The sequence below is a fragment of the Camelus ferus genome, chromosome 5 (assembly GCF_009834535.1).
Source record: "Camelus ferus isolate YT-003-E chromosome 5, BCGSAC_Cfer_1.0, whole genome shotgun sequence".
Taxonomy (NCBI): Eukaryota; Metazoa; Chordata; class Mammalia; order Artiodactyla; family Camelidae; genus Camelus; species Camelus ferus.
In genome coordinates this window covers 28,847,240-28,871,137 of record NC_045700.1, presented here as the reverse complement: position 1 = coordinate 28,871,137, position 23,898 = coordinate 28,847,240, and the positions used below count along the sequence as shown (strand labels likewise).

Here is a 23,898-nt window from a genome sequence, read left to right as displayed (position 1 = left end):
ATAATTCTACCCACAAACCACTGTCCCTTTGCTCATGTTTGTTTGTTTGTTCATTTCGTTTGTTTGTCGCTGGGGGCTAAAGGCTTAGAGCTGTCCTTGGCCCTCCCATATCTACATTCTTAAAAAATGTAAAAATAAACAGTTTTTAAAGGGTATTGCCTGTAGCTTCCTCTAACTATGGATGGTAGACCCAGTTTCAATGGTTTTAATTTTGCCTTTAACATTTAAATACATTTTAATCCAGGAACGAACATCAACTGGTAAACATTTTCTTTTCCATATGTGGCTAGAGACTAAGATATATGCTTTTTATATGCTCCTAACATTATTCATAGGATATATTTATAGTGTTCATTTCATCAAATACTGGACTCCCATTTCCAGAATTTTTTTAATTCCCTGTGTTTCTTCAGAAGACAGGAATAAACAATCTTGTAATACATGATGGTTCAATACAGTTAAAAGAGCTCTAGGCTATTTATAGCAATTAGATCATAAAGAGGGAAACAAACCATATGTACATTTATTATGTCCATAAAATGTAACATATGGAAATAAATTCTGACAGCCATGGTGAAACTACTTGCATGTCACATGTCAGCATGTACTATGGGAATTAATGAATAGGATTTGTCACAGTGCTTTCTTTTTAGAACTAGAAGGGTCAAAATGCCATGATAAATATTAGCTGTGGCTAACACTGGATGACATCTTAGGGACAGAGATGGACATGTCCTTATCTCACCTTCCTTAGTCTTAAATTCCTCTGTGATAATTCCCCAGGGATGGCATCACACTCCAGCCTTGTTCCACACTCCAAGATGCCAGAAGAAGCTTCTGCCTCTAAGGGTCTCCTGAGTGAACAACAGCAAACCCTACTCCTGGGGACTGAGGCCTTGGCTATTATGTCGGTGGCAGAAACAACAATGAGGTGCAGCTTCTGTCTGCTTCACCTGGCAGAGTGGTGCCTGAGCCCGGAGCCCTGCCCGGTAAGGGAAGCTGCTTTGCTTCTCCATCCGCCCAGCCTTCTGTGCAGACAGCATCATGCCAGGTGCCAGTAAAGTAGAAAGACAAGGCAACCAAAGAATCAGAAGATGGAACCCACCCCCTGAGAGAGTCAGAATGTACCAAGCACACATAATAATTACAGTATGACCCAAAATTTTGTCATTTATACTCTCTCACTGAATTCGAAGGACGGTGGATGCTATTAACTGCTGAGAACAAAAAGTCCTGATTCTCATAATAATGGCCTTTGTTTAGCATCAAGTAGTGGGTGGAAGCATTCAAGGGTGATCAATGGTGCTTCATGAGAAGGGGAGGCAGGGGAAAGCAACGGAAAAGCACCCAGCAGACACAGGGGTGGGCGGCTGGAGCCAGCAAAGCCCTCATATCATTTGGGAGCACTTCCAGAGAAGGGACCTCCTGTCTCCAGGCTGAGGAGAGAGACAGGGGAACAGATTAATGGAGAGGTTGAATGGAGGGGTTGAAAGATGCTCTCTGAATGTGTGACGTAAAACCCACCTTTTCCTTCCCTATATGACTTTGTATAATCTTCATTTCTCAGACATGCTCTGTGGAGTATATTTCCTTGGAGGGCATAGCAAAGCCTTGCTGATTCCTCACTGGAGTCTTGAGCAAGGAAAATGCTATTCGTGTAGACTTATGTCTAGTCTACAATGGAAATATCACAAAGCAATAAGCTAATATGTGTTCAAATTCTATCTGCCTATAAGGCCCCATTCAAATGACAACCTAACCCAAAAAGCCTCAGTTTAAAGTAGGTTCTCTTTCCTCTGAGCTCCTGTATTATTGATATTATTGGTACTGTCTGTACCTCTTTTGGGGAACTCATTACTACTATCTGTGGTACTTAACTACTACTACCAGATATGTGTGATCTCTCCTTCTAGGCTACACATTTCCTGAAGACATGATGTGTCTGAGGCATCTTTGTAACTTCACATTGCCTTGTACAGGGCTTGAATGTATTAAATGTCTGTTGAATGAATAAGTAAATTTATGAATGTTGAAATGTCATGAAGTATACATGACATAAATAAATAATGAAGAAACACTATGTACAGGCCTGGAGTGGAACTGGTCAGGTAAGGCATTTAGGCAGAAGTAACTTTTGAGCAGTTCATAGATAAAATAGTGGACGTGGATCAATGTGGATCATGAACAGCATTCTAGAGGAGAAGAACAGTATTATTAGAAAAAGCACTGACCACGGTGATCCACAGATGGAGCTCTGTATTTATAGTAATCCCTATGTTTTTCCCACTGAGGAAGAAAAGTAGGCTCTAGTCCTCTTGGGTTAAAGCACAGTACTGTGGGAAGAGGATAAGGAAGAATCAAAGGTACTAATCTGCACTGGAAAAAAATGCACACATACATACATACATACATAAACCTTTTATGATAGGAGTGAAATATACACTGAAAATATAAGGCACAAACATTACTAAGTAATTCCAAGAACACTATATGATGTCTTTCCAAAACACAGCAATGCATTTCCCATGTTAATTTACTCCATTAATAGCTGGCATAAACCTAGGGCATTTATAGCTACTCTGGTGTGAACAAATCATCCGCTGGGCTAGACCAGTTTATTAGAAGCCCACTCATTTATATATTCAATGTTCAATTACTCAAATATTCATTGAATCCCAAATGCGTATAAAGCACTTGCTAAGCAATTTGGGAAACGCATACAAGTTTAAGACAAGATCCTTGTTCTCACAGAAATTATTGTCTAGTTTGAAAGACCAGAATTCTGTGGTAAGTGAAAAATCATCAATCAAAAGTAAAATTTCATAAATCAAAAATAAAAGATTTATGTGATGTCTGTTACATGTGAATATAAGTAAACCACTTAGAAAGGACTTTCAGAGATGGGGGCCAGCCACTGAGCTAAAGTACCTCGTGGAAAAGGTGGCCTTTGGTCTAGGACTTGAAGGAGGTTACGGCTACATGGAGTTTTAGAAAGGGCATTCCAGATCCACAGCAAGGCACTGGTACAAATACTCAGGGCTATATAGTTTATTCCTGGAGCACTAAATATCCAAAATTCCAGACTCACTGGAATGGAAGGTAAATATGGAGAACAGAAAACAAAATAAGAACAATGGGTTGGGCACGGATTGTATAAGGGATTTTTCTGCTATTCCCAAGGCCTGCTGAATGCCCAAGACTTTTCCAACAGTTCAGGCAGTTGTAGATTTTCCCATGACTGGAATTTACCTGCGTTATTGAAAACAGCTGTTTGGTTTCTCATGGGTAACTTTCCAATTTATTACCTTGAAGTACGGATTGTTTTCATTTTCAAAAAAAAAATCAAAACCCACACAACATTAGATATCATGATATATTCCCTGAAGATTTCAATATTGTCTTTCAGATATTCAAAAACAAGGAAATTTCATTTAGCCATACCAAGTTAATTTATTCTGTAAACAGTAAGCATAATCCTATAGCATTTATAGCAGCAAAAACAGAACCTCTGAAGTTGATAAATGAGGGCCAAAGTATCAGAAATAATTTACATTTCCAGATTATAGCCAGAGTAATGAAACCCTTTAGGATTATTAAAATGCATTTTGTACGGTGTATTTATTACTTGGCATCTCTTATTTATGACTCATAGAAAGGCGAAGCTAAGTGAAATAAAACACAAACTATACTTTCACTAGAATAACGAGATCCTATTCATTCTCTTGGCCAAATATACTTTTATTAGGTTATAAATGGTTGTGTTGGTTTGATTCTTGGGAGCAATGTTTTCCTTTTACAGTTTACCTATCTTGGAGGCCCTTCTTAAGCAAACTAATTTAGCATAAAGAAAACACTGTATGTAGGTCTTGGAGCTAAGCTATATTATTTAAAACACCTGGTGGGTAAAGGGTTTATTTGACATGAAATTACAAGGAGCAGATGACTCCAAGTTTTTCTGATAGAATGACCCTGCTAGGGCTCACCGACTTGTTGGTCTGACATTATCTTAATAATTAAAAACTATCCTCCCTAAAGTTGGAATGAAGTCCCAGAGAAAAGAAACATGATCATCCAGCCACATCACTCAATTATTACCATGTCCCACTTAAAAAAGATAGCACAGCCTCCACTAGGATGTTTCTTCTCAGAAAATAACTCAAACTAGAGCAAATTACAAACCATGCCCTCAGTAAAGTGCCTCATTTACTGATGGCATGGTCTTCTCAAGGAAAACAAAAGTGTCATCTTCACGCAGAGTGCCTCTGCCTCAATCATTCTTCTCCAAGGAGTTCTTTCCCAAGCCACACCACCTTGGGACAGAAGAAGAGCAACAGGATCACTTTATTCAGCCAGATCTTGTTACACTTCTTATTGATAAGATCTCAGAATGTGCAAAGCTTCACTACTTCCATGTCAAACCTTGGCTCTTTCAGAAAAGTCCCTGGGCCCCTGCTAGGAAAAGCAGCATCCCTTTTGGCGTGGCTGCTCTGATGCCTCCTGCCAGTCTGTGTGGCTTCACTGCGCCATAATCACATCCACAGAAGCGGGGCAGGCCCTGCAGTCTGGGTGTTGAGAGTTATACTGTCACCCCACTGTTACCAGCGTAGTGATGGCAATAGACACATCTTTTAAACTTCTCTGTACCTCAGATATCTCATCTGAAAAATGGATATAAGCATAATACCTGTGGGGGAGAATATAGCTCAGTGGTAGAGTACATACTTAGCATGCAGGAGGTCCCGGGTTCTATCCCCAGTACCTCCTTTAATTTAAATAAATAAATAGATAGATAAATAAATAAATAAACAAATCTAATTACCTCCTCCCTCAAAAAATAAGTCAAAAAGGAAAAAAATTTTTTAAATAAACTATATAAAAATAAAAACATAGTACTTTCCTCAAACGATTGTCATGATAGAGAATTCATATGGAGCTGTGATAAATAAAAACTATTAATATAATTTTTTAATGGCCTCCAGTCAGGCATCAGTCATGAAGCTTGAGTCAGGGAGCAATCTGGTTACTTGACTCAGTAACTTTACTCAAAATTGCCCTTCCCTAATAGTCACCACCTTTGGACTGAACTTGTTTTCCATGAATTTCCCAGCATTCCTTCTTTCATTAGGAGGATAAATACCTTCTGTTTGCTCAGAGAACCCTGGAGTACCCTCCCAGCCAGCTTTGCAGGCATGCTTACTTGGCTGAGGTTCTCACACTGGAACCCTCAACACTCTGACTGAAGCCATAAATACTGAGGAAAGACTTCTGAAAAATAGCGTCAGGTCTTATGCACACAGTGACTGAGAGCACTGCGTAGTGGCTAAGAGCCTGCACTCTCGGGTCAGACGGCGGGTTCACTTCTGTCACCAGGAATCTTGAGCAAGTTACTTAACTTCTCTGAGCCTCAGTTTCTCCATCTTCAAATGTAGATAATGGGATAACTGTACCAATCTCATAGAGTGGACATGACTATAGAAGACATTAATGCATGAGTGCTTAGAATAACACCCAGCAAGTATTTTTGGAGCTCAATATAAAATGTTAACTCTGATTACTTGTTATCTTTGTTATAAAACATGATCCTTCAAAAGCTTGGAAGGTTAAGTCTCCATTTGAATCCCAGCCACCCCACTTTCAAACTCTGTAATCTTGATGAGGAGAACGGTAACTAATATTTATTGAATTACATACCAGACATTTTATGTATATTACCTCATTTGTATTTCACAAACATGCTATAAGGTAAGTATTGTTATTATACCCATTTTATAAATAAGCAACTAAGATCTAGAGGAGTTTGTAATTGCCAAAAGGTACAGAGCTGGCTAGTGGTAAGATAAGGATTATTCTCCTGTGCCCTTAACCACCAGACCATATTCCCTCTCCACATCACATACTATCCACCTTGAGGGGTTAAGAAGATCAAAAATAAACTAAGCGGTTAAGAAAGGTAGCAATTATAATCAAAGTGCAAACCATAATGCACTTCATGATGAGCATAAGAACTTACTGTGAATCCTGAGAGCCTGAGGCATGACGGGTTAAAGTGTTTAAAGCACACCACACAGCTCCCCAGGAGAGAACACTGAGAGCTGCGCTGGTTCCTTACAGACCCATGCTAGGGCAGGCCTGAAGCAGCCTGGCCTCCATGTGCTCATCAAAAGATTTTAACAACACTTAAGCTCATACCTCTAAAACAGTAAGTGCATCCATGGGCCCTATAAACATGCTCCAAAATGTCTTCTTCACACTAGGTATTACTTGCTGACACCACTCTGAAGGAAATGGAACACAGACTCCAATGTGCTCGGGAAACACTTCCTCTCCTTGGGACACACCCCTGCAGTACTTATTGGCCTTATTCCATTTCAACACTGTTTAAAAGACTTCAGCTGCCTTAAGATGGGTGGAGGCAACTTGTGAGTGTATCGTGAAGGGCCAAGCAGCCCTGAAGCAGGATTCTGGGGAAAACGTGCCCTGAGTCAGGAATGCACTGTCCTTCTGATACTTCTTGCCAAAGGGCTTATAAAAAGAATGGATCCAGCTCTCCTCCTTTATAACCAGGAGAGCTCTAAGTGCCAGGGGCATACGTGAGCAACGATTTTGTTTTGCTGCAAGGGTGTGGACTATAAACAAGTGGGATTTTAGAGGCTTTGTTAAAGTAAGGGAATGGAAAGAAAAGAAGCAGCAAATGGAAAGCCTGGGAATGAGGGAGGAAGATGAGGCTGAGGAGAGAGAACAAAAAAAATCTAAAGGGAAGTTCTCTTAAGCTTTGCCTGTAATTTGACAGTCTCCTTGTCTTCCTGTGAAAAACTCCAGTAATAATTTGCACTACCTGCCATTATTTTTGGTATAAGCTTTTGATTTTGAGAAAGGTAAGGGCACAGGGAAAGTTTGTGACCAACCTCAATTCAGCCCAGAGGCTGCTCAAGGGAACCCAGCAGTCAGGAATCACTGAAAGTCCCTTGGCTGAATATTTTTATAAAAAGAGGGAAAGAAAGTGACCTCCAAGGCATTCCTAGCATTGTGAACTGGCCCACACATCTAGCAGATGCTTTCTGGTGGATATCTGGAAGACTACAGGTCTTCCCCTCCATAATCTTGTTCCAGGTTACTATATGGTACAAAGAAAGCAAATCTCAGACCAAATTCATCAGTACTTCCTAACAGTTATTATTGTGTGGCTACAGAAACCATTGTAAACCTATCCTTGGAACTCTGGTCCTGTCCCAGCTCTGTGACCTTTAGATGCACCAAAGAGGACCTTGCATGCAAGAGCCACTTGGGGTAAGTAGTGACACAATCCCCTAGAAGCAGGATTCAGCTAAGCTTCTGTTTGGATCAGATGTACCAGATTTGAACAGTAGAAGACACAGAAAAAGAATCGGACCCAGGGTACCTCTAATTTTACAGCAAGAGTGGAGGTACCAGGTGCCTATACAGTATGTCTAACTAACCCACACATCTGGCACGCTACACATTTCACCAATGGAATAAAATTTCCAGCAGTTCTTATGTTCATGGAAAATCTTCGAATGTAGACTGAGATAGCAGTAGTTGAAGGTTTATACCCACGGCCTTCAGAAAGTGAAGTCCTGATTAGTCTTTGAAATGCTAACTAAGCACCCTTCTGGTACATACGCTGGACTGAGTTACTTCAAATATTAACTAGGCATGGAGTAAAACTAATTTACGCTCACTCACACACATTATCATCCATGCTAGAGTATTTTAAAGTGAAATTACAGCTACTGTAATAGCCCATTGCCTTGGTCCTGGAGCTAGTAAACAGCCCAGCTGGAACAGAAGCTTCGTGTGGCCCACAGCAAACATTTCTATCACTAACAGGAGCTTATAGTCCAGTAAGAGAAACTGACATATACACAGATAAAACAAAAGAGTGAGAGAAACCAGCCTTAAGTTTGCAAAGAGTAAAATGAGTGTTTGTGTTGCTTTAAAATCCCATCCTATTTTTGCAGTGAATAAGACAACTAGCTAGTCATTTAGGGAAAAAAAAATTCGGATTCTTCACATGATTCTCTAAAGTAAATTCCAGACAACTGGCAATATGCATGAAAATGTAAAATGTACAAATTCCTTAATCAAGCATTTTCCCTTTTCAATATTTGATTTAATGAGATAATCACATGTATGAAATACACCTATGTACAAGGATGCCCACCACATCAGTATGTTAGCAAAAAAATCAGAAAATAGCTACAAATCATCAATAGGGAATTGATTAAGCCAATCAGTGTAACTGACTACAATAGATAACTAAGCATCCATCAAGCATACTGAAGAATATCACTGTGGACATGGAAAGATGACCACAGTATGTTGCTGAGTGTTTATTAAGGCCAGTGGAGAAAAGAACAATGTAGTTTGATCATCCGAATATAAAATTGTAGGCATGTGTACATACCTTGTGAAAGAAAATTCACTTAAATGTTGAGTGACTTTCTCTGAATGATGGAATTCACAATGAATTTTGCCTGCCTTTGTGTACTTTTGTAAACTGTTTGAATGTTTATGATTAGTATCTATATTTTCACCGGTCCTCAAGCTACTGAAAGAGACATTACAGGTGGGCTGATGATATGGCTCATTACTTTGGGTTTACACTTTTCAAAACATCAATCAACTCATGCCACTCATCTGTTCCCGACACTTTAACAGCCTCCAACCAAATTTGCAATAAAACAAACCTTTACATGTCTAGTCCATGCCTGCCTCCATCATTCACCCCCACCATCCTCAGTTCGCTACTTTTCAGTCACACTGGACATCACTCAATCCCTTCAGCAAACTAGACTTGTCTTCCACCCTAGAATAACAGCACATGTTATTCCCTCTGCTGAGAAGACATACTGACCCCCTATTCACCTACATAGGTTTTCCTTATAATCCAACAGCTCTAAATCCAGGCCCTACTACACTGTCGTCTTCAAGTGGATGCCAATTCTTCAAACAGACCCACACTGCCCTCCAATAAAATTCAATCTCCATTGTACCTTCTTTTAGAATGAGTACCCTTCCACTTCAAATTTTATCACCAAGCATGATACCAGACTTATTAACGTATTTCTTTAAAGTCAGATTTCTCATTGGGCTATTAGCTCCAGGTAGGACCTCCAGGTGTGACATCACATCCTAGTGCCCAAGATCTGCCACTGAGTAGAGATTCAGTATACCTCTGTTCACTGAATAAATAGGAACTGAATAACCAGGCAAGTGGAACATGTGATTTTAAATTTCAAAACAAAAAATAATACCTAGCATCTGTTGAGAACTTTATAAGAAAGTAGTTTTGCCCCCTTTCTTCATTTGCTCCTGATAAAACCATACAGTAGGTTATCATTATCCATGATTTACGAAAAGATTAGAAGATATTTAGTGAGAAAAAGTAAAGATAATAAGCTTTTAAAAATATACAAATAATTAAAATGTTGATGCAATACTCAAAATTAATTCTTCAGCTCTAAATCCAGGCCCTACTACACTGTTGTCTTCAAGAAGCTGATTGGAAATGAATACCCCTACCTGAATCTGAGGGCAACAGAGTGCCAGTTGGAGGGACAAGTTACACATTCAGGCCCACCAGCATAGTTTATGATAGGTGACCTTCCTGACTAGATTTTCAGATGATTAACCAGCTAAGCAGAAAGCCTACATATTGGAGCATTTAAGAAAAAGCTCTACAATCCTTATCAATGTTTTTAACTTACAAAAGTTCATAATTCAGAAGATCTGACCATCCACCTGGCAGATATTAAACAGCAATAAATAAAAATTAAATGTTCCACTTCTGGGAAATTGCACACACATGCAATGCACACAGTCCCACACACTTCATATATATACATCACACACCATAGAATACACTGCAATTGTTTTTCTATGAATTATCTTCTAAAGAGCCACGGACAAGGTTCATCTACTAAGAAGTACAGTTATAGCAGGCAAATTCCTAAAAACCATCTAAGTAATAAAATCTATAAATTAGGGTTAAAATTATGTAATGGGTGCCTCCAAAAAAGAGAAACTACCCAAGAAGCCAAAGAGTAGTCAATTCTGCTACAGAAAACGTTAAGAACACAAAAAAATAACAAGCTACCTGTTTCCTCCACCCTCTATTTTTTTCTCCACTATGTCGCAATTAATGATGATGATGATAATGATAATCTACAGTCTGAGTAAAACACAAATTTAAGGGTCCAGAAATATTGGACATATATATTTTTTAATATTCTATATTTGAGTAAGAACAGAAACTATATTCATTCCAGATAACATTTAGCCTCTTCACTCTCAGAATGGCCTTATTCTGCACTTTAGATTTCAAAAAGAGCTGCTCTTCACAAATAGAAAATGGGCAATCCCTTTTGGCAACAGAAAAATTTCAGTGGAAAAGTTTTCATCGTTTAAATTCTGACAGAAGTAGTTGCAAGTTGGCAACCATTATATTATTCCAATATGAAGCAATCTATCATGTGATTGATTGTCCCCAAAATACCCAAGAAATAGCTAAGAAATTTAAATTTTTCATTGGAAACATCTCTCAAAAACCCAGGTACTGAACTTTCTATTTCCATCACTTAAATGTAGTGTGTGTGTGTGTGTGTGTGTGTGTGTGTGTGTGTGTGTGTGTGTACCCATAATATAATAAAAGTGAGTTACAACTCTAGAAGCTACAAAAAGAAATTATTTCTCTGGAGATGAGATGTATCTCAAAAATATTTCAATTAATACCATACATAGTCTTAATCCCTTTAATATTCCACAAACAGTCTGTTTCATTCCTTATGGACTGGCATCTATTCATAAATGATATTTTCCATATGTCAGAGATGAAAGCTCATGATGAAATGTTAATAGACTAGAGTTTCAATCATTTCTGGCTTCTTCTCTGGAAAAAGGGAGATCAGCACCATGCTGAGGTCATCTGTGCAGAAGCCATCTTTTTTCTAAGGTTGGGTTATTTTGCTTGAACTCAACATCAGCTGTGAACATCAGCAAAGTTTAGGGTCACTGAATTCTCAATATTCAAGAAATATTCAAGATTTTTTTTCCATTGTGCTTACAACTGTTTACGGGGAGAGATCAAAGGCCCTTGGGATTATTTTTCTTCTGAAAGAATTACGGTAAATGTAGATTCTCTTTGGTCCTAGAGAGAACATTCTCCAGTAATCTCCATAGATTTCAGTTTTGCCCTCAGGCTGCTGGGGCCTCCAGGGAGATCAAGTAGAGTCAAATGAGACCTGTAGCTCTTCAATTAATTTTAAACTCAAGTTATAGCTCCCATCCCCAATCCCTCAGCCCTGGGGAGCCATGACACAGGCAGGAAGAGTCTGAGAAATGGCAATCTTCCTCTTATGACAGAGTTACGTAAGGATGCCTTCTCATATCTGTGTGCCTCCAAAAATAAAAGGCACCAGATACTTGAACCATTAGGACATTCCCAAACTTGTTTCTAACTGGCCTAATATAGCCCTCCCTGTTCTGACAGTGAAGTCAGTGAAATGTAGTACAATCACAGGCTGTGGAAAAACGCCCTGAATCCCTTCTCATGCTGGAACATTGCTGGAGAAGATCTTGCCTAAGGAGGTTGTGGATAGTTGTGTCTGGGGCAGAGTCAGCCACTTAAGGTTTCTGACACCCTGCTCTGGGATGAAAGGACAAACGGCCCATTCCCAGACAGACTTCGTTCTCACCATCTTTCTGCCAAAACCTCTATCAGGCTGTCCCAGCAATCCAAGTTATTCACCTCTCGAGGTAGTTTTGTTGGAGGAGAGGCCCAGGTTGCAAAGTAGGAACATTTTTTTAAAGTATCTTCATGGTAAGGATATGAAAGGAATGGAACAAATGGATTTCATTTAAAAACACTTATCAAGAAGTATAAAATGATGAAATTGGCTCAAACCCAACTCTGAATAAAGAGAACCCTCCATTTCCACTAACTATCTCTAGGGAATGACAACTGATGGATAAAGACATAGAAAATTAAATAACTAAGAAATTATTCTGAGACATGACAAAGACATACTTGAAGGGAAACGGAGTAAACACTCTTTATGTGGCATTGTACTACCTAGAAGTACTGCAAAGGTGCATCTAGATATTTTGAAAAAAACACATTAATTAGCATATGTGTCTCTACCATTAAACTGATAACTTGATAAATTCAGAGACTATGGCTATCTGGCTCACCACCATACTGCCAGTGTCTAGCAAAGTGATATGTGGTGGGTGCTCAATAAATATTTGTTGAATAAATCAATGAATGAATCCATGGTACAAAGAAACTTGCTGTTTATAATAATAAGCACTGTAAATTTTATAATGCTCTTAGCATCAAACCCATTTTATCTCTTTATATTTATTTGAAAATTATTGCATATTGTGGCAGAGAGCTCCCCTCTTCTTCTGGCCCCACCACCAGACAGCATTTCCTAGCCTACCCTGCAGTTAGATGGCATCACTGGACTGAGTTTCAGCCAATCAAATGTAAGTAGAAGTGACACACATCACCTGGCAGAGAATGCAGTTGAGAGTGGATATGCTTCCTCCACATTCTCTCACTTTCCCCACATGTGGAGCTAAATGCAGAGGACAAGAAGGTCCTTGAAGACAGTGGATAAATGGGCCTGGTTTCGACCATGTGGAGCACACCCTTACACTGAACCATATCAGACTATGAAACAAAAGAAAAAAAAACTTCTATTATATATGTATATGTGTGTGTATATATATGTGTGTGTATTTGTGTGTGTGTGTGTGGCCATTAGCCTGTATTAACTAACATCCATGGATTAGGAAGAGAAAACTATTATTTACTAGGATGTTACATTCGTCAAAAATATTCTTTTAAAAAATTAATGTATTTAGTACACAGCAGAAAGCAGAGAATATTATTAGTAAGTAATCTCAGAAAAGATGAAATCCAAGTGTCTTTCCTCTTTGGCACTAGCCCCTATTTCACCCTCATTGTACTTCTACAGAATTGGTAAAGGGAGTAAAATACTCTGGGAAATGGAAGGATGAATAATGTGGCAGTCTCAAGTATTCTGACTACAGATCTATACCACCAGGTTCTCTCATTATCTTCTGAGGCAAAACAGAATTCCTTTGCCTAAATGTTTCTTTCACACCATTGCGTTCACGCAGGTGCCTTCGTATCTGTAGTCACCTATGGAAAGAATTTTTCTTTCAGGGTTTAACAAATATTTAATCAGTCCAAAGTTGTATTTGTACCTCACATGCTACTCTCAAATTCTAAGCACCATGCAAAATAATTAAACTGGTTCCTTATAATTGTGCTTCTGCCAAAACTTTCCTTAACTTTTCTTGAAGCTATTCATGAAATAACATCTTCATGGGCTAAGGAGCTAAGAAATAAAAATTATTCAGTTATATAATTTTGGACACAAAATAAAGATTACTCTACCATTGCACAAATTATTACCTATCTTTTGTTTTCCCATTATTATAGGTTGATGATGTAAGAAAGAAAATCAACATAAACCCAGATTCTGAAAATCTTTAGGCTGAAAAAGATTTAGTTTGGCTCAAGTGTAGACACACCTGTGTTCTCTTGGCCCCTTGGAACTCTTCTCCCTTTCCCTTAGGAAACCAGATCTATAGTTCAGAAGCCACAAGCGTTAGTCTGAAAGCTCCATATAATAAATTATCTCCCACTTACAAGATCCTGAGGAAATAAAATAAATAAAGTTATCTTTTTATTTGTGTGTTTGGGGCCTGTAGCTTGATTTAATTAAGTGTAATCATCTAATTTCATTTTATTCTGGTCATGTGGCCAAGTACATATTATCCCAGGAGTTTTATGCCACTATTTAGACGATATCCTTAAATATCTTAAACAAAACATTGACCAGTAATGGGCCCATTTTGTTAATGAAGTGATTATTATGGTCTAAAGCTATACCTGGGATTTAGAAAAGTCTGAAAAATAAAATTAATTTAAAGTTGAAAAGTAAACAGAGTGGGCATAAATATCAAAATAACTAAACATCAACTTAAGAAATGTAACTCAAGGTGACAATATTCCTAGATATCCTCATATTTTGCTATAACTCAATAGGACCAAATTCCTACCATTTTTGGGCAAAACAAAATATCACCTGATAGACTAGAAAAATAACCATAATGTTTTCTCCTTAAATAAACCTTCCTATTTCAATCTCCATACACAGTGTGCTTTGCTATGGACCAGTAACCTTAAAAGGAAGCAATATCTGCCAAGTTTTCCATTGCTGCTTCATTTCATGGATAAATCACTCCAAGAATGGCATGAATATGTAGAGAATTCCTGGCATACAACTTGCCCTACACACTTTTAAAGCTTTTGGAAGGCTCGACCTAGAAGGCAAATAAAATGCCCTGAGAGTAGTGTTCTATTTGCTGTGGCCTAAAATTCACTCAAAATTTGATCATTATTCAGACACCATGGAAATTATGATTAGCAGAAACTGTCTATAGATGTTACCATTTCCCCTGGGGATACAAACCATCCCCACTCCACTCCCTGCACGCCCACACCCACCTTAAAAACATTGATGAGTATAAATTTCTTGGCCACTTACTTACATGAGGGTTTAGTTTCCCAGGTCAAGAATCCCTTAGCTAAAGAGACTATAGCATCTTCATCACTGAAATACTGCATTCTCACCACTGTAGGCTGGTTTTACCTGAAGTAGCAAAAAGTCAGAGGAATTCCTAGGATATCAAAGCTACTGAAGTCTTCACATGTGTTTGGTTATTTGTTTGATGTTGTTTTCCCCAGAAACTTAACAAGGACACACCTGTTCAGCCAGTGCATATGTTGTGGTGCCACATATGCACACCAAGTGTGAGGGAGGTGTTTTTCCTTTTTGAGTCAAATTCTGTGCTAGTGCACACGGGGACTGCATAACTAAGACTGTAAGGGGCTCCTCCAAGTCCCTGCCTGCTATGCCAACACTCCTGTTGGTCCATTTCCCACAACTGAAACTATCCCATGACTTCTGCTGCTTCCCAGACCCAACCCTGGCCTGAGGAAAGGAGCTTTGAGCAGCTCCAGGCCCACATTCCACATTCCTGTCCAGAGCATGAAAATACCCTTATTTTAAAATATGCCACCTAAAGAGATGTTCATGACATGCTGTTGAGTGAACAAAGCACATCATAAAATAACTTGTATAATATGAGCCCATATTTGTAAAGCAGATGTATTAGTTTGCTAGGGCTGCCCTAACAAAGTACACAAACGGAGTGGCTTAAACTACAGAAATGTATTGCCTCACTGCTCTCGAGGCTGGAAGTCCAAGACCAAGGTGATGGCAGAGTTGGTTCCTTCTGAGATCTGTGTGAGAGGGAATCTGTTCCAGGCCTCTTCCCTAGCTTCTGGTTCTTTCCTGGTGATGTTTGGTGTTCCCTGGCTTGTAGAAGCATTACCCTGCTCTCTGCCTTCACCTTCACACATTCTTTCTGTATTCATGCTTCTGTGTTCAAATTCCCCCTTTTATAAGGACACCAGTCAACTGGATTAGGGCCCACTCTAATGACTCATCTAAACTAATTACATCTGCAATAACTCTATTTCCAAATAAGGTCACATCTGAGGTACTGCGGGTTAGGACTTCAACATAGGAATTTTGAAGGGATACAATTCAGCCCATTACAGCAAATGAAAAAGGTTCTATTTATTTGTATACGGTTATGTGAGCATAGGAAAAGGATGGAAAGATACACAGGCTACAAAAACTGTTAACTTTCATTAATCTGGTGCAGGATTAGCTGGGGTTAAGGAGTAGTTATTACTTATTTTATTATACATTTAATATTGCATCAGTTGTTAGAATGAATAGATACTAATTTTGTAATTAATAATCCAATAAAAATGAAAATGAAAACAAAATAAATATTAAGATGTATTGCTGAAAAGCAGAAAGTTTCTCAAAGTATTGCATTTCTCCTTTCTCTTAACCCATTTCTATGAAGCCTTAAAATAATGATTCTTTCTAAGAATCCAAGATGCAGAAGCCATACACTGATGAAAACAGAGAAAATCTGGACAGCAACAAAATCAACGAGTAGAAAAGTAGAGACAAAGCTAAATGTAACAGATATGAGAACGATGATTATAACAATAGATGGGTAAGTATGAGAATCATTGGTTTGAAGGGAGAGGAGAGAAAAAACTGAAATAAAGGAAAAAAACTATCTGGGCATGGAAAGAGGAATGGCTATGAGATCTGTTGAAGTTTTGGATGCATTGGAGATAGGAAGTGAGACAGAATGAGAATTCTGAGATAAAAAATTAAGAGGCCTGATCCTAATGTGTTTTCCTTAATGTGAAGAAAAGTGTGGGAGATAGAATAATGCACCCCACTCACAGATATCCACTCCCCAGTCACCCAAATGTGAATGTTACCTTTGTGGCAAAGGGATCTTGTGAATGTCATTAAGGGTACAGATCTTGAAATCGAATATTCTGGATTAGCTAAGTGGTTCCAATCTAATCTCATCAGTACCCACAAACAGAGAACTTTTCTTGGCTGAGTTAGAGATGAGACAGAAGAAGGAAGGGGAAGGACTCACCCACCACTGCTGGCTGTGAACATGGAGGAAGGGAGCCAAGAGAAAAGGAATATGAGTGGCCTCTGGAATCTATCTGAGAACAGCTCTCAACTGGCAGCCAACGGGAAAAGGGGATCTCACTCCCACAACTACATGGGGCTGAATTCTTTCAATAACTTGAATGAGTGGAAAACAGATCCTCCTCTAGAATCTCCAGGAAGGAACACAACAGCCTGTCAACACCATGAGTTTAGCCTGGTGAGACCCATATTGGCCTTCTGATCTTCAGAAATACAGGATAATAAATTTAAGTTGTTTAAGGCCACTAAGTTTATAATAACTTGTTATGGCAGCTAATAAGCAAACTAATATAGTGAGAATTATAGGATCTATGATTATAAATATTTAAATGATGCCTTTTGAGTGTTGTCTCTGTTCAAAGCACTGTGCTGAGTACGTTATGAACTGTATCCCATTCAGCCTTCACTATAGGATCTCCTCTGTAGATTGTGTTGTCCAACTGTCTCTTTTTAAATACCAGTGGATTAAGGTCAGGGAAACAAGAATGTCTGTTTAATGTCATACGGCTCTTTGGAATCACAGGATTTTGATCTGGCACTCTCAGAGAGCAATCTCTGAGACAAACAAGGTGCTTTTCTAGGAGTGGGAATGTAGACAGGAGTGTAGCCTGCCCTGTCCGAATCCCATCTCTGCTCCTGCTTTCAGGGAGTGACTGCTTAGAGTCAGTCGTGCTATCAGGGAACAAAGGAAAATTATCCAGTCCTCATCAAGATGGAGTTAGCTTCCTGAAAAGCTAGCATGCACTCAAACTGAAGGTTAATTAAAACAGAAAGGGAAATTTTAAGCCAGATTTTAGGGTAGGGCTGAGATAACCCAGGTCAAACAGCACCTCCTCCTTGAAGTGGCTTCCTATCCTCTTCCCAGAGATGCCTTCCTCTGAGTTTATGCAGCATTTTCCCTCCAGCACTTTTGGCCTTACTGCCTGCTGGCATCTGCTAGAGCTGCTCATGCGCAGACCTAATCTCTGAACAATACTCTGCCAGACACTCAGCTAGTTGATTGACCTGCATTATCTCATTTAATTCCCATAAATGTCTATTTAATGGGTAGTGTAATTATTGACAATTTTGAACGTGAAGAGTCTGAAGTCAAATAGATACTGCAACTTACTCAAGGCCTTACAGTTAATAAGTGGTGGAGCCAATATTCAAGACCTGCTGGAGAAACAGGGAGAAGATGGAGTAGAAGGACGCTCGCAGGTCACCCTCTCCCACAAATACACCAAGACCCACATCTATAGACCCACTCAGCCAACCAGAGCACCTGTGGAACTCCGACAGAACATCGCCCTCTTCAAAAGATAAAAACGCCAAAAATCTGGTAGGAGAAAAGGAAAAAAGAAAGAACAAAAGGCAAAGCAGCGCGGGACAGGTCCCGCGGGGAGGGAGCGGCAAAGGAGGACTGGCGCTCTTTCGTTGGGTCTCCCCTCTCCAACTGAGAGGCCAGCGGGACGGAGGGGGAGCCTCCGAGACTCGGATCTGTACAGAGCAGCCCTTGACTAACAGAACTAAGTTAAAAGGGCACAGAGCGTCCCCCCGACACCCAGCCTGAGACGCGGGCCGGCAGCCGCGGGCAGGGCCAGGCTGCACAAGCCGGGCGGAGGACAGAAGTGGCTGCACAGAGGCAGCCCCGGGGGAACGCAAGGGGCTGCGCGCCGTGGCTGTGGGTGCATAGGGCAGAACAACCTGGGCCCTCCATAAAACAGCAAGGTTGATGTGCTCTCGGGGGAAGGGTGCACACCCCCATCTCTGAAAACCCGCGGAAAGTTTTGGGGGGAAGACAGGCGGGGCTCAGGCACAGCCGCCATATCCTCCGCACTGAGCACTCAGGCGGGGGCGGGGGCGAAACCTGCATCCGCACCGAAGGGCTTAGCAGCCTCAAAGGCCAGACTGAGACTGGCCTGCAGCCCGGGGCAGATAGGATCCTTCCATCCTGGTCCCTCAGAGAACTTGCTCCACAAAGACAAACAAGGAGCTGGCTTTTGGCTCGGAGCAGGGACAGGGCTGTCCCTCGGTATTCCCCGAGCCCACCCGCGGAGCGCCGACCAAGGCGGAGCGCTGCCCGCGGAGCGCGCAGCCGCACAGAGCAGCGGAGCTACCGGCGGGGGCGCAGGTAGAGCGAGAGCGGCCCCCCGCCTTTCGGGCAGGAACACAGCCCCTGACCGAGGTGCTGGGAGGGGGCACGACCCGCCCTCCTACCCGGCCAGTCTGCAACATCTGACTGCGGCATCCGGAGGGGCAGCGACCCGCCCGCCCACAGCAGAGAGCTGCACCAGACCCAGTGTTAAGAGGAGGCGCGATCGGCTTGCCGACAGGTGCTGGGAGCAGCACAGAAGAGGGCGCCAACGGAGGGCCTCTGAAAACAGCAAGCTGAGCTTCCAAAACAGGACGAAGACAGAAAGACTTCACATTAAAAGCACACAGACTCCAGGAGAACACCGACAACCCCCCCCCCTTTTTTTTAAAATCTGTTTTTACCTGTTCTATTTTCTATTACTCTCTTAATCTTTACTTCTTAATTCATTTCTATTTCTCTTGGGTTTTGATGTCCTGCTATTGATTAGACACAGGTTTCAAATACATCTATTCATCTCCCACCCCCCCCTTTTTTTGTAAAGGTTTCAAAAGGACGTCTCAACCCGATTAATACTCTGCTTCAACTCACTCTTCTATTATTCATTATACACTGTTTTCAAACCCTCTTTCTCCCTTCTTTTAAAATTCTTTCTCTCTCTTTCTTATTTTTTTTTTCTTTTTTTCCTAAGTTCTATTCCTAAATAGGCATCAGATAGATAAAATCCTTAAGGACCAAAATAAACAAATGATACTCCATAAACCACAGTGCCAAAGAGGTATGAGCAAGATGAAGAAGCAGAAAAACCTTTCCCAATTAAAAGAACAAGAGAAATCCCCTGAAAGAAAGATCAACGAAATAGACATCGATAGCCTACTAGATCAAGATTTCAAAAAAGGAGTGATCGAATTGCTGAAGGAATTAAAAGAGATAGTGTTTAGAGATATAAAATATGTCAAAAATGAAATTGAAGCTATAAAGAAGAGCCCAGTAGAATGGGTAAACTCATTGACAGAGATGAGGAATGATCTAATAGCTGTGCAAAGCCGACTAGATAATGCAGAGGAACGAATCAGTGATCTAGAAGGGCAATAGAAAGCACCCATTCAGAAGAACTACAAGAGAAGCAAATAAAAAATAATGAAAATAGCATAAGGGACCTATGGGATAATATAAAGCGTCCCAATCTTCGCATAATAGGGGTCCCAGAAGGAGAAGAAAGATCAAAGGGGATTGAAAAGGTTTTTGAAGAAATCATGACTGAAAACTTCCCAAATTTAAAGAAGGAATCAGATATCCAAGTACAGGAAGCTCAGAGGGTCCCAAACAGGAAGAACCCAAATAGACCCACACCAAGACGTATCATAATCAAGATGGCCAGAGTCAAGGATAAAGAAATGATTCTAAAGGGAGCAAGAGAAAAGCAAAGAGTAAGTTACAAGGGAACCCCCATAAGGCTCTCAGCTGATTTCTCTACACAAACACTACAGGCCAGAAGGGAGTGGCAAGATATATTCAAAGCCCTGAATAAAAAAAAGATGCAGCCTAGGATCCTTTATCCAGCAAGGCTATCCTTGAGGATAGAAGGAGAAATAAAAGAATTTCACAGACAAAAAAAAGCTGCAGGAGTTTAGCAACACTAAACCCATGCTAAAAGAAATATTGAAAGGGCTAGTCTAAATAGAAAAGCAGCAGGATGCTACAGAAATGAGAAACACACAACTGGAAAGGTGATAACTCATGAATTACAAATAAAGTAAACATGAAATTATAAAAGAAGACATACAAATCACTGAGAGTGGGAGAGGGAGGCAGGGAAATATAGAATATTTTTTTCCTCCTTTTTTAAATTTTTTTAACAGTAGGATGGGTTTGAGATCATGTTACTATCAGTTTAATAAAAACAGTTATAGTAATGGGTTGACAGATTTACAAAAAAGGGTAACCACAAGCTAAAAATTTACAAAGGAGTCACAAAAATTAAATAAAATCCATGATAATACAAAGGAAAATTACCAAACCACAAAAGGAAGAAGAAAGGAACAAAGAGGATATACCAATTCAACTGCAAAGATAAGTTCAAAATGGCAATAAACACACATCTATCATTAATTACTGTAAATGTTAATGGACTAAATGCTCCAGTCAAAAGACACAGAGTGGCAGACTGGATAATAAAGCAAGAACCTTCAATATGCTGCATACAAGAGACCCACTTTAGGGAGAAGGACATATACAGATTGAGAGTGAAAGGATGGAAAAGGACATTCCATGCAAACGGAAAAGCCAAAAAAGCAGGTGTTGCAGTACTGATTTCAGACAAAATAGACTTTAAAACAAAGGCCATAAAGAAAGATAAAGAAGGACATTTTATAATGATTAAAGGAGTGATACAAGATGAGGATATTACACTCGTTAATATATATGCACCCAATATAGGAGCACCTAAGTACATACAAGAATTACTAACAGAGATAAAGGGGGATATTGATGGGAATACAATCATAGTTGGAGATTTTAACACTGCATTAACATCACTAGACAGATCTTCCAGACAGAAAATAAACAAGGCAACAGAGAAATTAAATACTACAATAGAAAAACTAGATTTGGTGGATATTTTCAGAGCATTACACCCACCAAAAATAGGATATACATTCTTTTCAGGTGCACATGGAACATTTTCCAGGATCGATCATGTACTTGGGCACAAAAGAAACCTCAACAATTTTAAGAAGATAGAAATTATCTCAAGCATCTTTACTGACCACAATGCCATGAAACTGGAAATCAACAACAGAGAAACAAAGGAGAAAAAAAGGAAAGCATGGAGATTAAACAATATGTTATTGAAAAAACAATGGATCAATGAGGAAATCAAAGCTGAAATTAAAAAATACCTTGAGACAAATGATAATGAAAGCACAACCACTCAAAACCTATGGGACACAGCAAAGGCAGTGCTAAGAGGGAAGTTTATAGCGATACAGGCCTTCCTCAAAAAAGAAGAACAATCTCAAATAAACAATTTAACCCACCACCTGAATGAATTAGAAAAAGAAGAACAAAAAGCCCCAAAAAGCAGCAGAAGGAAGGAAATAATAAAGATCAGAGAGGAATTAAATACCATAGAGATTAACAAGACCATAGAAAAAAATCAACCAAACCAAAAGCTGGTTTTTTGAAAAAGTAAATAAAATCGACAAACCTCTTGCCAAACTCACAAAGAAGAAAAAAGAGCACAAATTAGCAAAATAAGAAAGGAAAATGGAGAAATTACAACAAACAAAATAGAAATACAGAATATCATACGAGAATATTATGAAAAACTATATGGAACCAAACTGGATAACCTAGAGGAGATGGACAAGTTTCTGGAAACATACTGTCCACCAAAACTGAATCAAGAAGAATCTGAACACTTGAACAATCCGATCACTAGAAAGGAAATAGAAATAGCAATTAAAAACCTCCCTACAAATAAAAGTCCAGGACCAGACGGCTTCACCGGGGAATTCTACCAAACATACAAAGAAGAACTCATACCAGTCCTTCCCAAACTCTTCCAGATGATTGAAAAGGAGGGAATACTCCCAAACTCGTTCTATGAAGCCACCATCACCCTGATACCAAAACCAGGCAAAGACACTACAAAAAAAGAGAATTATAGGCCAATATCACTGATGAACATAGACGCCAAAATCCTCACCAAAATTTTAGCAAATAGAATCCAACAACACATAAAAAAGATTATACATCATGACCAAGTGGGGTTCATCCCAGGGACACAAGGCTGGTTCAACATACGCAAATCAATCAGTGTAATACATCACATCAACAAGAGAAAGGACAAAAACCACATGATCATCTCAATCGATGCAGAAAAAGCATTTGATAAAATTCAACACCCATTTATGATAAAAACTCTCGCCAAAGTGGGTATAGAGGGAACATATCTCAACATAATAAAAGCTATATATGACAAACCTACAGCCAGCATAGTACTCAACTGGTGAAAAACTCAAAAGCTTCCCACTAAAATCTGGGACAAGACAAGGATGCCCACTATCACCACTCCTATTCAACATAGTCCTGGAAGTCCTAGCCACAGCAGTCAGGCAAGAGAAAGAAATAAAAGGGATCCAAATTGGAAAAGAAGAGGTAAAAGTGTCATTATATGCTGATGACATGTTACTATATATAGAAAACCCTAAAAGGTCCACACAAAAGCTACTAGAGCTGATTGAAGAATTCAGCAAGGTAGCAGGTTACAAAATTAACGTTCAAAAATCAGTTGCATTTCTTTACACTAACGATAAATCAACAGAAGAAGAAAGTAAAGAAACAATCCCCTTTAAAATAGCACCCAAAGTAATAAAATATCTGGGAATAAATCTAACCAAGGAGGTGAAAGAATTATACACAGAAAACTATAAACCATTGATGAAGGAAATTAAAGAAGAAATTAAAGAAATTAAAAAATGGAAAGATATTCCATGCTCTTGGATTGGAAGAATCAATATTCTTAAAATGGTCACACTGCCCAAGGCAATCTACAGATTTAATGCAATCCCTATCCAATTACCCAGGACATATTTCACAGAACTAGAAAAAATCATAATAAAATTCATATGGAACCATCAAAGACCTAGAATTGCCAAAGCATTACTGAAGAGAAAGAAAGAGGCTGGAGGAATAACTCTCCCAGACTTCAGACAATACTATAGAGCTACAGTCATCAAGACAGCATGGTATTGGTAACAAAACAGACATATAGACCAATGGAACAGAATAGAGAGCCCAGAAATGAACCCACAAACTTTTGGTCAACTCATCTTCGACAAAGGAGGCAAGAATATACATTGGAATAAAGACAGTCTCTTCAGCAAATGGTGTTGGGAAAACTGGACAGCAGCACGTAAAACAATGAAGCTAGAACACTCCCTTACACCATATACAAAAATCAACTCAAAATGGATTAAAGACTTAAACATAAGACAAGATACAATAAACCTCCTAGAGGAAAACATAGGCAAAACATTATCTGACATACATCTCAAAAATTTTCTCCTAGAAGAAATAAAAGCAAGAATAAACAAATGGGACCTAATGAAACTTACAAGCTTCTGCACAGCAAAGTAAACCAGAAATAAAACAAGAAGAAAA

General features: G+C 39.4%; 1 protein-coding gene across 1 annotated transcript in view; it reads left to right on the top strand.

Annotated features, from left to right (window-relative positions):
- Positions 1–821: 821 nt before the first annotated feature.
- Positions 822–23,898, top strand: part of LOC102520532 (peroxiredoxin-5, mitochondrial-like) — a 30,897-nt gene continuing 7,820 nt past the window's right edge. The window contains 1 exon segment of the mRNA XM_032480814.1: positions 822–989. Within this exon segment, the coding sequence (XP_032336705.1) occupies positions 822–989 (168 nt within the window).